General features: G+C 40.9%; 1 protein-coding gene across 1 annotated transcript in view; it reads left to right on the forward strand.

Annotated features, from left to right (window-relative positions):
* The window catches only part of ctif (CBP80/20-dependent translation initiation factor), a gene marked incomplete at its 5' end in the record, with an annotated part of 42,952 nt that overhangs the window by 17,570 nt on the left and 11,119 nt on the right, over positions 1–14,263 (forward strand). The window contains 3 exons of the mRNA XM_080509747.1: positions 2,241–2,317; positions 10,115–10,751; positions 11,733–12,032. Of these exons, the coding sequence (XP_080365873.1) occupies positions 2,241–2,317; positions 10,115–10,751; positions 11,733–12,032 (1,014 nt within the window). The remainder of the gene's footprint in view (positions 1–2,240; positions 2,318–10,114; positions 10,752–11,732; positions 12,033–14,263) is intronic.

The raw sequence follows: 14,263 nt of genomic DNA on the forward strand, positions 1-14,263 counted from the left end.
ACATTCCCCCTTACTTTCTTTATTTGTATTTTTTTTTTTTTTGTATTGCAAAGTGTTATGTGTGGGAAAAAAAAGAAACCTTTCTCTCCAATGTCAAACTGTATAGAATTCCCCACAAACTCCGCTAACTTCTTTACCAATTCAAATCTAATTCAGTCTCCTTGGCATTCTGGCAAATCCCCTCTTTACAAAAGAGTAGGTTTGCTGAGGGATACATTATTATTCATTATTATTAGTATTTATTATGCACTGTGTCTGATCCCATAATATAATGAGCAAATACCCAAAAAACAATCTACACTTTCATTTTAAAATGATAACTTGTTTTGTCCCTGTCAGTTGTAAATAAACAACAGGAGAGGGGCTGAACATGCATAATTTTCAGTGGTGTTTTTATTGCTCCCTCCCTCTCATGTTAGTTAATAGGGTTACATAACAAATCTGTCAAAATTATTGCATATTCAATCACTGAAATGAACTTGAAATTGAAACCTCTCTGATGATCCCTATCAAACTTAATGGGATTAACTTTTTAAAGGCACAACTTGTGACCGAGCTGTCGGAGAAGATCTCATTAGATTGTCGGAGTGTACCGAACGTTGAGGCTGGTGTGTACACAACCGCACTCGTCCGAGGCTCCATGTAACCATGGTAACAGCACATAGTGATGCCGAGCGAAGGAGGGAGTGTGCAGTTTGATTGACGGGGCTGATGTTTAATGGATTGTCGATGGTCTTATTTCATTTTCTCTGGAAGTGAACTGTATAAGTAGGGGCAGCATCTGTCGGTGTACCCAACACACATCCCAACCAGATTCTACTTTACAGCAAAACATCTTATGTGGAGAGATGGTTTTGAACTAGTGGTGTATCTTAATAAGTAATTAGGATTCTTTTTTTTTTTTTTCTTTGTGATTATGATTTTCATTCAGTGTGTAGAAAAACTGGTTGACTGTGTCGTTACAAAACTAATCTGAAGGGTTAATTTAACATGGTTATTGGTATGTTTAAATTGTACTGTTTCTTTGGATATTCTTTGTATGAGATGTACTTGGAAGAAAAAAAATAAGAAAAGAGCTGCCTACCGCCATGTTTTAATGTGTGTGTTATTTTATGAGCACCATCTCAAGCGCAGGCTCTTTGTTTGTCCTCTTCTCTTTGTCAACGGGATGTTCTCTTTATGAAAAGCAAGGCAGGGCAACTTTACTTGTTTAACACGTTTCAGCAACAAGGCAATTCAAAGTGCTTTGCATAACAGCTAGAAATGCAGAATTCACAGCACTTCCTCAATAGTTATCTCTCGAAGGCGGAACATATAGCCTTTTTATATTTCCTTGTATTTCAAGCTAGATATCTGAGGGTGTCACCTCGACCTTAGCAGTGAGTTGTCTGCTTGTTGTCTACATAGTTCAGGTACATTGTTGAGTGTATATCACCTGCTTTTTACAATATCACACAGGATGTGATACAAGATGACACAAAACCTTGGGGGGGGGGTACACCTATCCTGTTTCGACTCCTGTTTAGTTATTTGGCCTCAAACAAGGCGAGATTACCTTCTGCATTCAACACAATCTGTTTCGCTTCTGTGCAGTTAGAGTCAGATTTTTCTCCTTTCGGTTAATATTTCACCGAGTGGTTGTTGACGTCTCTCAGGAACTCCAAGGTTAACCCCAACACAAAATAAGGTTGTGGTATGTACTTGAGTTTCTGCAAGACATTCCCACAATTAAAAGCGGCTCCTTTCATAGATGCGAAGAGTGCTGTTGTGGCGCTCGACACCTTGTGGATGATGACGCACGATGATTCATAAATATCCAAGAAGTCAATTTACTGCTCGTTATTTGGTAAATAGCTGCGTGTTTATTATGTAGAGAGCAGCGATTAAGTGAATGAGGGAGTCATTTTGGCCACTCCTGTGTTAATAGCTATCCGGCAATCACCTGCCAAAAAAACAACAATCGGGGATTCTCAGTCATCCTGCGTTTAGGAGCAAGATGTCTGGCATTCTTGTTACAGCAACATGTGTTCATACAGTCAGTTAATCAAAGCTGGCTTTAAAGTGAGTTGTGGTTATGGATGCGGACACGGTGGCATGCACGCACACGTCGAGAGTACAAAGACAAAAAAACGAGCGTCTTCCAGTGTACATTTGCTTGTGCACTCCGCTTCCACTTTCCTTCAGATTGATAGAAGTCGCTGACAGCAGCCGTCTCTGACTCTTTGATTTGTCTCTAACAGGTCTTCCCGCCCCTTCCTAATGAGGCAGAGATCGCGCACACCAAAAAGCTTTTCCGACGCAGGAGGAACGACCGACGGTAATGACGCATCTCGGGCCTACACACACCTACCTCGTGAGAGGGAATGTTTTGTTTCTTCTCTGTTGATTTCAGTGCACAGCGAGATCTGTAGCCTCAACATCCCTCCAGTCCAAAGTAACATTAAGTCAGGAATGCAGCCTCCACGACTCACTGCTGATACAAAAAAAAAGACATATTGAAGGTTTCTTTCTTTTTTTTTTTTTTTTTTTCTTCCCCTAAGTTGAATCACAGTTATTTAGCCATATGTGTTTACTTATGGTATTTACCGTCTTCTTTCTCACTAAAGATGTACTTGTCACATTGTGCAACATTTAACCTTCTGTCACACAAATCCAAACTCGATCCGAACGGAATTCTGTGCTGCCGCATCAACTCTAATTGTATACACTCTGAAATCTAATTTCACCCAAGTCTGACTTCATTGAAACCAGGTCCTTGAGAGGGAAAAGAAAAAGAAAAAAAAATCTCTCTCGTTCTCTTGCTCCCTGCCCCTGATGTCACTGGAAAACTGTTCTTCAGTTGCTAAGAGACCGGCAAAGAGGAAAATATTTTGGTTGTATTTGTGGTTTAAAAAGAGGAAATGATATCTAAACCAAATGGACAAAAGCACTTTCATCCTTGTTTTTAAGCAAAGAGAATAATTACTTCTGTCTGGAGCTGTTGTATTTATGTGCGATGGGTGCAGTGCCGGCCTGGGAGTAAGAAAAGAGAAGGCGGGAAAAAAAAAAAGGCACAAACTTGGACATACAGAGGTTTGCTTAGTTCTCAGCCGATTACTTGTGATTTGTGAACCGACATTCAAAGAGAAGGAGATAGAGTAGGAGACCATCCTATTTTCATGAGCGTTCTGCTTCCAGCCTGATTTTCTCAGCACTGAACATCATGGGAGGCGCACTTCAATTTCAAAGGTTGGGCTTTTGAATCAGAAACATTTACTGAGAACGAGATGGTGTTTCTTCTTAGGATTCGATCAAATTAATTTAGAAATAATCCGAAATCCGTACAATCACATGAAGTGAAGATTGTTTTTTTTACGTTCATCGTGAAGTAAATTATTGGACATGAAAGATAAACTCTGATAGCGTCTCCAATGTCTCTTTTTCACATGTTTCATTGGTGATTCATCAAAAGTTTAGATATGTCAAAGTATCCAGTCTACAAGCCCACTGCAGCAGCAATGTATTAGCATTCATGCCAGATGCATTAATACTTTCAGCTGGCATTCATCCTCCTATTTAACACCAGTGGCAAGCAGAGCACAAGCTGGCCAAATATATTTGTGCAGCACAAACAAAAGGGAGCAGCATGAAGTTAAGAATGAATATATTAAAGGACGATTGAGGCAGGAGTGTGGAATTATATGAAATAGGGATCAGCACAACTTCCTCCGTATAAACAGACACGCTGGATTACAAAGTGAAGACAGTGAGTGACTCTCCATCAAACTTTTTTTCCCCCACAATGCATTAAAGAAAAAAACTGAAATGAGAAAAGGGAAATAGATAAAGTAGAATTCCATCAATCCAAACAATATGGTATTTACCATGTAAAGACAAAGGGGCTCTTTTCTCGATGGATGAAACCGAATTGATAAACAACCACGAGTTGAAACTCTATACAGCTGCACACTGCTGCAGTCATTGTTGGGTATTTTTCTATATGAAGTTTAGTGTGTTTGATCATCAAATGTGTTCACAGCATTTGTTTACCTACCAAACCTGGGAATCTGTAAATGTAAAATGACGATGAACCCCACGAATATTATTCTTATATTGTGTGTGATGTGTGAACGCGGCGAAGTTAAGAAAAGAAGAAACAAAGTTGCTGCAAGCATCTGATGAGATGTGTCTCTAAAAATTGATCATCAGAGTGTATGTTCAAAGCATGAGGGCTGTATTGAACAAAGCACCAGAAAGAGAAAGAGTGGGACTGTGAGATTGAGTAGAGGAAAAGTGTAGGCTGGCTGTGGCAGGAAGGAAAAGAAAGGGGAGGTGGTGCATGTGTTTCTACTTTAGTAGGCACGTCAAGCAGGGCTGAAATTAGTTGTGATTTACTGGAATGTGCTGCTTACCGCTTTCTGCTTCAAAACAGAAAAAAAAAAAAAAAAGGGGAGCGACGAAGGCGCACATCAGCTCTTTCTTTGTACATTCTGCTCTTTCCGAAGGAATTTGTTAATTACTGAGAAGCTTTTGCACAAATAGGCTTAATTTTGTATAGCAAGAAGTGCTTTCTGTCTATAAGTCTTTGTTTTGTTTTGTTTTTTTTAAATTTTCATTCTATTTGCAGCTGGGGAAAAAAAGCCAATTTCCACCGTACTGTTAGAAGCTGAACAGACAAATGTCGGACTTGATGAACTGAGAGTTGAAATGTGCTCGCAGAACAATCCTCTATTTGGCTCTCGGCCAGACGGTTTTTGACTGAGTCTGTGCCTGTGCTCATGCACTGAAGGATGAGCAAACAGAAACGGAGCGGTTGTATTAAAATCTTGTATAGATGCTCAACTAAATCTCTGGCAAAGAAATATGCGAAGACATTCCATTTGTCAGATTTATGAAGCTGCACGTACGCCTCGATCTGGAAGCGGCTGCCTGTGCAATAGTCTTCTTTCCACTTCCACAGTTAGTCATAAATGGAGGTGGATACACCCTGAATCACTTGTTTGCATGTCAATACTTTTACCCTCGCCAGCGCCAGTTCCAGCCTCTGAATTGTAGCACATTTTCAACTCTTGAACAGCACCAGAGGGACTGTCTTCAAATATGGCTGTGGTTATTTATAGTCGCTGTCTGGTTGATTCATTGAGTGTAACTTTAAACCACCATCAGTGTTATCTCAGTCATTGTTACCTCACATCAGAATCACCATCTATGATTAATTCGTAGTACTCGTATTAAAGCGCTAAGATAAATTGAAAAGATTATAGACGGAGGAAAATAATGGGTGGAAGATTGTTGAATCGATAATTTTCACTAAAGTTACATGATTGTTTCCAATTAAGTTTAGCAACTCCTCAAGATGTAACTAAAGTATTACAAAGTAAAACTTTGCCTAGTTTTGACCTCCACTCTGTATTTTTCTTCCATAAATTCGACTTTCTGCGAGGGTAAAAAAAAAGCATCAGCATCATTCTGCATATGACCCCCAGGTTCACTTCTTTTTCTGCGAACCGCCCGCTTTCTCTCCTCTGAACTTCTGGCCGGGATGACTCAAAGTTATCGAGTGTAATCGATAAAAAGTCACGCATGCACGGATGCGCATGCATAACAGGACGTTTCCAAGTGTCGATTTTCAATCTTAAGACTCGGTAATGCAAATGTTCAGTCAGGCAGTCGAATCCTGCCTCCCCACAGTCCATTAAGCCGGTGCGTCGTGTCCCGTTTGAAGCTTTGGCCATGGTATTGACCGTCTGGCCCGCAGGCTTCTCCTCCCCTGGGCCAATCGATCCTCCAGTCTGGGTCAACCGATGGTTCCACAAGTTCTCCATCCACAGTCACTTTTAGAGCGACATAATCATCGCTGTCCCTCCCATGATCATATCTGCTAGTTAATTTCACCTTTTTAGTCACTGTAGCATTCCTCGAGTTCTTCATGGTCTATGCATGTTGTTTCATGTGTTTTAGTTATCAACCTGTAGAGTTTTTTTTTTTCTTTTCCCCTCTTTGCTTTTTTGCCTTCTCCCCTCCTTGTTTCGCCTTCATGCCCCCTCCCTTAAATTTTTTTTTTAAATTCCCCTCTTTTTCCACAAATTTGTTTCCATTCATCATCTATCCTTCATCTCTCCATCTTTCCCAATCGACTGCACTATAGCACACCCTTCTCTCCTGCCTGTAGAACATTTGATCAATTCCTCCGTGACCAGTTAACTGTACTTCTGCCCAGTGGCCCAGCGGGAAAGCGGCAAGTCTCAGCCAGGTTAGTGGCAACAAAATCAAGCTCATAATCCTTTTTTCTGACCTTGGACAGCATGTTGAAATTGCATTTGATTTATTATTCTTCGCAAAACACCTTAAAGGTCAGCTAATAATTCCCCCCCCCCCCCTCCTTTTGAAATATTCAAACGGTTCAAAATAAAAAGGAGACAGGTGGAAATAGGAGGATTTATTAAGGTGGGATACTGCAAGCCAACATCAAACAGCAATTTGAGTTTGATTAATACCTTGAAATTACCAGACTCATCATCCCAACCAAAAAAAAACCTAATTTCTCATTTGATTAGATGCTTGATCACTCCAGAGTCAAGTCTGTTTCCAAGTAACGAGATATTGTGAGATGAAATTCCATCAGTGGCCTCATCATTTATCCTTAATGCAAACATCTCTCTGGCAGTAATGTGACTGATGGATGGTCAATCGGAGCAACACTCAAGCTACTGCGGAGCTCACAGTCATTAAATGTGATTAACATTTTATTACTGTCTCACTTTCACCTCCCCGCATCAGCAGTAGATCAAGAGAGCAGCTTATTAGAGCTGAGCCTAAACTAACAGCGACTGTGGCGAGCCAATGAATCATCAGATTAAGGACGAGGAATATGTCGTATTCCTCAACTCTCCGTGTCTCTGAGGAGTCTGCGGCTTAGTGGAAGATTAAGAAATCTCACTCTCCCAGAAATCAAATGAAATGAGATCTCATCATTTCTGTCATTCAACGGTTGGAAGTCTTAGCCCCTCCGATTTCATCCATGGGTCGAAGGGGCGCCACGTGCAGCCAACACAGTTATAGTAACGGCAAACACTTTTTAGGGATCTTGCTTTGTCAGAAGACCAAGGTAGATGCAATATCTGTAATTGATGACAGTGCAACCAAATGCAAGTTATTAGAAAGCTGATCACTCCTATCTGTTCACACGCTGCATATAGTTAATATTGAATTTAATCTGTTGAATTCATTAAGACCTACTGGGAAAACTCTTGAGACAAACTCAGGATTGCCATCCATCATAGGTACAGTGAAATGTGAGACAGTGCAACAGCTCTGACATTAATTCTTCTCTTAATAAATTTTCATGTTCAGTTTTGATTTAGACCATTAGAGAGGCCAAGCACACGGCGGTAGTTAGTGCTGTCATCTCATAGCAAGAATGTTGCCCGTCAGGCTTTTGTTTGCATGTTCTTCCGACCGATGCCTGGCTTTTCGATTTTACAACAGCACGTTTCTCTGTCTCTGTCTACCTATGATGGGCGGGTGTACCTTGCTTTTGTCAGTCTGCTACAATCCTGAGTTGGTAAAAGTGGTACAGACGATGGATAAAGACATTTATTTTTTTATGTAAAATGTTGTCAAAGATTGCAATAAATAGTTCAAATATACCTAACCAGGTAGCTTTTCAGAAGAAAAAAAAATCTGAATGTCAAAGCAGACCTGGACAAAGTTAACAGAAAATAAATAAATTGGATTTTTTTTTTTTTTTATTGACAGGAATTAAATTGACTGTGTATATTCTTAAATTTCAAATATCTTGTTTTCTTCTAATGTGTCATTAATGTGCCACAGTGCTTTTATAACTGAGCGGTATGATTGTTAAAATCCTAAAATTGTGCACGTGTTTGATGGAAAAGTGTGGAAGTATGTGATAAAATGATGTCTTCTGGCAGAAGTAAACAAATTGACATTAGCCTTCGTTATTAAAAAACAACAACTTGGCTGGTCCCTGCAAATGTGACAGACATGGTATTTATATATTAATGAAAGAAGACTGTTTAGCATCTGAGAGCCAGAAGATGAACTGTCTCCGAACCTCCCAGAGAGAGTGAAGGAGAAGGGACAGGCAAGGCATTAAGCGCATGATGATGCACACATACACAAACAAATCAAGGTATAAAATACATTTGAACTCGTTCATTTCCATGGTGTCGTCTTTTACACTCGTAGAGCTGCCAATATGAAGGAAACAAAACAACCAAGGCTTCAACTGATGTTAGTGACGGTTGTGTTAACAATATGAGGTCATCCATTACAGCGCCACAGAACAAGGACTGTGGCTCAGAGTCGGCATGGAAAATCTGAAATCATCACAAAGCAGTGTTCTTTATAGAAAAACAAACAAAAAAGCATTAAGGATTTAAAAAAAAAAAAATTCTGTTATTGTGCTATTTGGTCCATAGCCTTTTTTTTTTTTTTTTTTTATTATCATGAAGTCTGTTGTAGACTCTCTTTTAAGTTTTTAACATTTTCAAGGTTGTTTTTATATTGCAATATTTGGGGCGGACTAAAGACTTTCACAAAAGAAGACTGAAAGTGAACTTTGCAGTGTGGCCGTCTTTCACTAAGTCGAATGTTTGGAGCGTTTTTGTTCACCAGCCTCAAAAGTTTCAGGCTTGGTTTTTCATTTTCTCCCATTTTGACCTAAAAACCAAGCAATTGAAGGTTGGCCGAATTAAAAAAAAAAAAAAAAAAAAAAAAAAAAATATCAAAAGGACAAGATTTCACGAGGAATTAAGAAACCCAGTATTGAAGAAAACCATGACATTGACCTCTACAAACGTTGAGGAAAGTTCTCTTTCTGCGCTCACAAATTCAGTCTCCCACAAGGCTCCCGTAGCACGATGGGGGTCACAGATTTTGCTTTTGTCCACATTGGTTATTAAGCTTTCTGCCTAATAAAGAAAGCATGTGCAGGCCTCAGAAAATAGGTTGGAATGGACTGCAGGGCACTGCTACTGTTGTAGGATGTGCGGACAGATTCAAGTTTTATCATTTGTCAATATGTAAAAGCATTACTGGACAGGCACTGCCCTTCTAAGTGATTACTTATGCTCTACCCTGAGTTCATGCAGTAATTCTATCCTTTCATGTTTGTGTCTACAGTGCATCTCAAACATGTGATTTTCTAGTCAAACTCATATTTTTTTGTTTTACCTTACCTGAACAACAACCGCAGGCTGAGACCTTGTGTTTTTAGGTTGTTAATTTGCGTACACATTTTCTTTTCAGCTCGAACAGCTGAGGTCACCTCATGTTTGGACAACTGTCTCCATGTCATATATTGGCAAGGTTTTGCACCACATATAATTCAGGAGTTAAGGCAAACATTGTGAAATGATCACTCGCTGGGTGACGGACAAATCACCCCACGAAGCTGTAGTTTTTTTTTAAGTCTTCATTGTATTATTTACTAGTCAGCAAAGGCTTTTTAAACATGTACAAAAACTAGACTGGAGTGTACTTGAAAACGATTAATTTTCTACTTGCAGTATTTTGGTTGGTAGAAAGAGGCAAAGCTCCTATTTACCAATATTGAATCATACATGGCCGATTCACTTAGGTTTTCCAATTTGCTGTCATTTTTATCACTTGTTTAGACTTCTCTAACGGCTAAGCGTAGATAATACTCACCAATTGCTGTATATATTAGGCGTTTTTCTACATTACTCAGCTCAGTCTCACAGCATTCACATGCATCCAAATGCAGGTGAGATAGTTGAATATATGCGAGTTCACATGCCGAGGCAGATAATAGGTCGCCTCCTTGGTGCCAGCGTGACTAATCCCCTGAACCATATGTCAGCGGCTTGTCAGGTCCAGAGCCAGTGCAGCACAGGGACACAGCAATGCAGGACAGGAAAACACTGACACACTGTGCATCCACATGTAAGCAGGCTTGTGTTTTTATAGCCGAGGAGATGGATGATGGGTTAGTATTTGTAGATGTCACATTAGTATTTACAGGACAGCACTGGTTAGTCTCTGGGAGAGGATGAGTAAAGGCTACAGTGACACAGAAGTGGAAGGTACAAGCCAGCTGCTGCTGCTGCTACATCACAACCAAACTAACCGAAACTTGCTCTCGTTTCAGGAGACAGCAGCGGCCTCAGGGAGGAGGAGGAGGTGGTGGAGGTGGTGGAGGTGGTGGAGGTGGTGGAGGAGGAGGAGGAGGAGGGAAGAACCAGCCCCAGCACAGTCAACAACTGTCACCACAGCAGCAGCAGCAGAGAGATCAACCCCAGCAGCAGTCCCCAAACCAACAGCAGCAGAATCTAACAGAACCGGGAGATAACAGGAGCAACAGTGCCGGTCGACCACCTCGCCAGTACCAAGTAGGACATGGGCAGCGCCAAGGAGGACCCCCTCACCACGGTTACAGCCAGAACCGGCGTTGGCACCACAATCAGAAAGGTCAAGTGCATGGACAGACAAACACGACAGGTGATAAAGGAGTATCCCCAAGAACAACCAAAGACAAAGAGACTGAGAATGTAAAACTGGGTGAGGAGCAGTTCTGGCCACCACCAGACCGCAGTAGTAAGAGTCCCAGTGAATCGCCCAAATCTGACTCAACACCCAAGACCAATTCGTTCCCGGATCTGAGAGTTAATAAGGAGTCTCCCAGCCCACCACGAAGTGGAAAGATGGGCGAGGACCAATCGGAACAGCCCAAAATCAGCCTGCTGCAGTCGTCAAAGGAAAGGCTGAGGAGGAGACTAAAGGACAAGGTACCGAAAAGCTGCTTAGTGCCTGTCAGTCAGTATTAAGGCAACCTGGACTCTTGCATATACACACAGACACACGCACACACTTGGTCTTTTAATTACTAATTAAACACACATGCTCACATTGAATGCACAGACCCGCGGATACATTTTTTGCTCACGCAGTCTTGCTTGACTCATTTGCCCATGTATTTATTTAGCGTTCAGGCTAACACACAATCAGACTGGCAGGGAGGAGAGCGCACGTTCGCACTAAGGAGGGGAGGGAACTAAAGTGGCATTAGCTTAACAGTTTTTGATGTTCTCCACTGTGCACTAAACTGATGAGTCGGCCAACTGTGTTGTTGCTCTCCGCTTGCTCTTTCTCCTGCTAACTCATTACCACCAGGAGGAGAGGGTTTTGACAGCACGAGGCTCCCTAATGTGAGGCAAGGCAGGCATTAATAAACATATCCTCAGTGATGCCAGGGAATCAATGACTCTCGTCGAGGAGACTACATTTACTCAACAGGGATCATCTGGCTAACCATTTCAATCCTGACATCATTTTGGTTTTTTTGGATCACAATTGATGAAAGGTTTTAGCTACAGAATTGATGTTTACAGGGTGTTACTTATATATTTCTAACAATGACTACATTCTGTTTTTGTGTAATTCATGGAAACACAATTCAAAAGTGAGTGTGTACATATTATCACAGGGGTTTCCACACAGGGATTCTTGTAACACAGAAGGTACATGCAAACCCTTCAGGTAACTGTTGTTTGTCAATAATGAACATTTGTGGACTACTGAGCTGGAAGCTGGATTTCTATTTTGCATGTCTGCAGATCCTGAGGCCCTTCTGGAGTCAAAATTATGTGCACGTCTTTGAAAGACAGTTTGTGATCTCTGCAGTAATTAAGTCGTGCACCTGCGAAGAATAAAAAGACACAATATCACCAGTGGTCACTCATCTTCCTTAAACCCATCTCTCGCCTCAGGAAGAGGCGTGCGTGGAGGACTCGGGTTCCGGATCGCAGAACATGGACCGGCTGGTGGACCTCCTCAACAACATGAGGAGCAACAGCAGCGGGGTAGAGCAGCAGCTGGCCTCCTTCATGGAGGAGGCGCAGTGCTCGGCGCGGTCCGAGGAGACCCTGGCTCAGGTGGTGGGCGCCATCTACTCCACGGCCAACTCGGACAGGAGCTTCGCCGTGACGGCCGCCAAACTCTGCGACAAGATGGCGATGTTCATGGTGGAGGGGACCAAGTTCAGATCGCTGCTACTCAACATGCTACAGGTGAGAGCGCCACGCTGGGATCTGGGGTGGAAATGTATGTGGGTGTAGTTGAATGAATGTCTCAGGTCTCTTTTCCGCCGTTATTTTCCTCCCAGACTTCAGTATATTAATCTCCTTTAGTTCAAGTGGCTGCTTTGCATTTTTTTAATCAACACTCAGGTCCTTTGTGACTGGTTGGAATGAACCTCACAGAAATAAGTGTATTTCTATGGGGGGGGTGGGGGGGGTTGTTTCACGTTGACATAGACATTCTCATACATAGGTAGAGGATCTGAGTGTTTTCTCCACTTCTTTGGTTCTTTTGCAGATGTTCAACAAATTAGCAATAAGGTTGTAAACTAGTTCTCTTACTCCTTTATGGGTTAATCGGACATATGTGGTAACTTTTGCATTTCTTCTGCTTCTTACAAAGTAAGAATTTTTGAATTGGTATCAACGACAGTCCAAAATATATATACTTTATATGCAACAAGCTTATGCAAATATATTTGACATTATGTTTTGATCCCTTGTCAGTGCACCCGAGTGAGTAGAGAGCACATAAAAAAATAGGAAAGCCTAAAATTCTATACTGCTTTGACAACAAAGCAAACCAAAGATAGTAAAGATGTCGATTGACACTGACTCTACAAAGTCTGAAAGTCTTGCCGTATCCTTTGATCACAATTGGAGAGAAATTTCTATTTCCAAGTATTTTTATGAGTGTCCTGGGGGCGTAAAACTTTATTGCTTTTTATTCAAGGATAAACTAAAAATTATCAGTTTCAATGAATAAACCTTCAATAAAAACTACAGTGGAGATTTGAGGTTTTTCCTCGAGAGTAGTTGGCAGGAGCTTTTCAAATGTGCTGCTGAGATGCGTTTAAATCACTCCGCTGAGTAATGGGTCCATTTTGTTGACAAAACAAAATACAAATAATCAATATTCAGAAACGGCTTGTTGAAACACGGAGAGGCTTCTCTTGAGCTGAATATCGAATCTCATCCTGCATGTGTGGAACACCGGTTTCATAATGTTATTGAATCTTGTTTTGGTTTTAAATTAGAAAACGAGGCTGTCATGCATTGAAGAAAAGTTTTTTGTGTGTGTCAGTTTGTATGAGAGCCATATGCTCACAATCCAAAGCCATTTACTTGGAATTAATTGGTCTGCTCTTGATGTGGGTTCCCTCGTGAGCCTTGTACAAGTCTGCATGTCAGCGTTTAACAAAACGAAGCACACAGAGAGTCTCAGACACTCGCAGCACAAGCAGCTTTTTGCTTTTGTTTTGAAAAGAGAAAAGAAAAGAGACAACTTCTTCAAAGCTGCTTTTGTTTTAATACATTTTCTCTGACCTCCTGACAGCTCCAATCTGCTAAGTTTTCCATTATAAGGCATCACGATAAATAAACATCATTAAAAGGGAGGTTTGTTTTGAGGAGATTCTCATCTTGTTCTCAAGCACCATATCGTTTTACCCATTGCAGCACAAAGCATCTTGGAAAGCTTTAAAAGTGTATTGAATTAACAAAATCGGCTTTTGTGGAAAAGTAATAATATTATTGGCAACTTTGTATACGTATATATGTAAATACCATAGATTTATTATTTAATTTGTGATGCAAAAAAAATTACGGAAAAAGAACGTTTTTTGAGTGCTTGAGATATTATTTGGAGAAAATACAAACTTAATACAGAAAGACTCTTAAGCCCAAGCTTTACATCAGCTGAGTTCTTCTATAACTGTGATTCAAATTGTAATTCTTCCGTACAGTAGAGATCTGTGAAGGTACTAATGGACATAAAGTACTTGCATTGGAAGAATAAAGCTGCCACCTTATGAATGAAAGCCACGCAGGCATTCATGTACTCTGATTTTCACTTGATTCATACTTTCATAATCCATAATTCAGCCCTCGCCAGCCTGTCGGGGACAACCACAGAGCTGTATGTGACTCATAGGTTGTGTAATATGCAGGTCTGTTTTAGTTGATTAGAAAGTAAAAATGAGGCTCGAAGACATTGTTCATATGACTGGACTCCATCATCTTGTTCCAGTTGCGTTACTGTGCTCACATTAGAGTTACGTAAACTATCCCCCGATAAAGTAAAAGACATTCAGGCCGATGATAAACCTTCAAATGACTTTGTCTTCTGAACTTTTCAGTCCTTTAATCCCTGCCGCTGCCCTAATACCCCAAGAAATGTAAAAGCCGCCGTAAACAAGATGCCCTTTTAAAGCTAATTGTGA

Source organism: Blennius ocellaris (genome assembly GCF_963422515.1).
Source record: "Blennius ocellaris genome assembly, chromosome: 15".
NCBI classification, from domain to species: Eukaryota; Metazoa; Chordata; class Actinopteri; order Blenniiformes; family Blenniidae; genus Blennius; species Blennius ocellaris.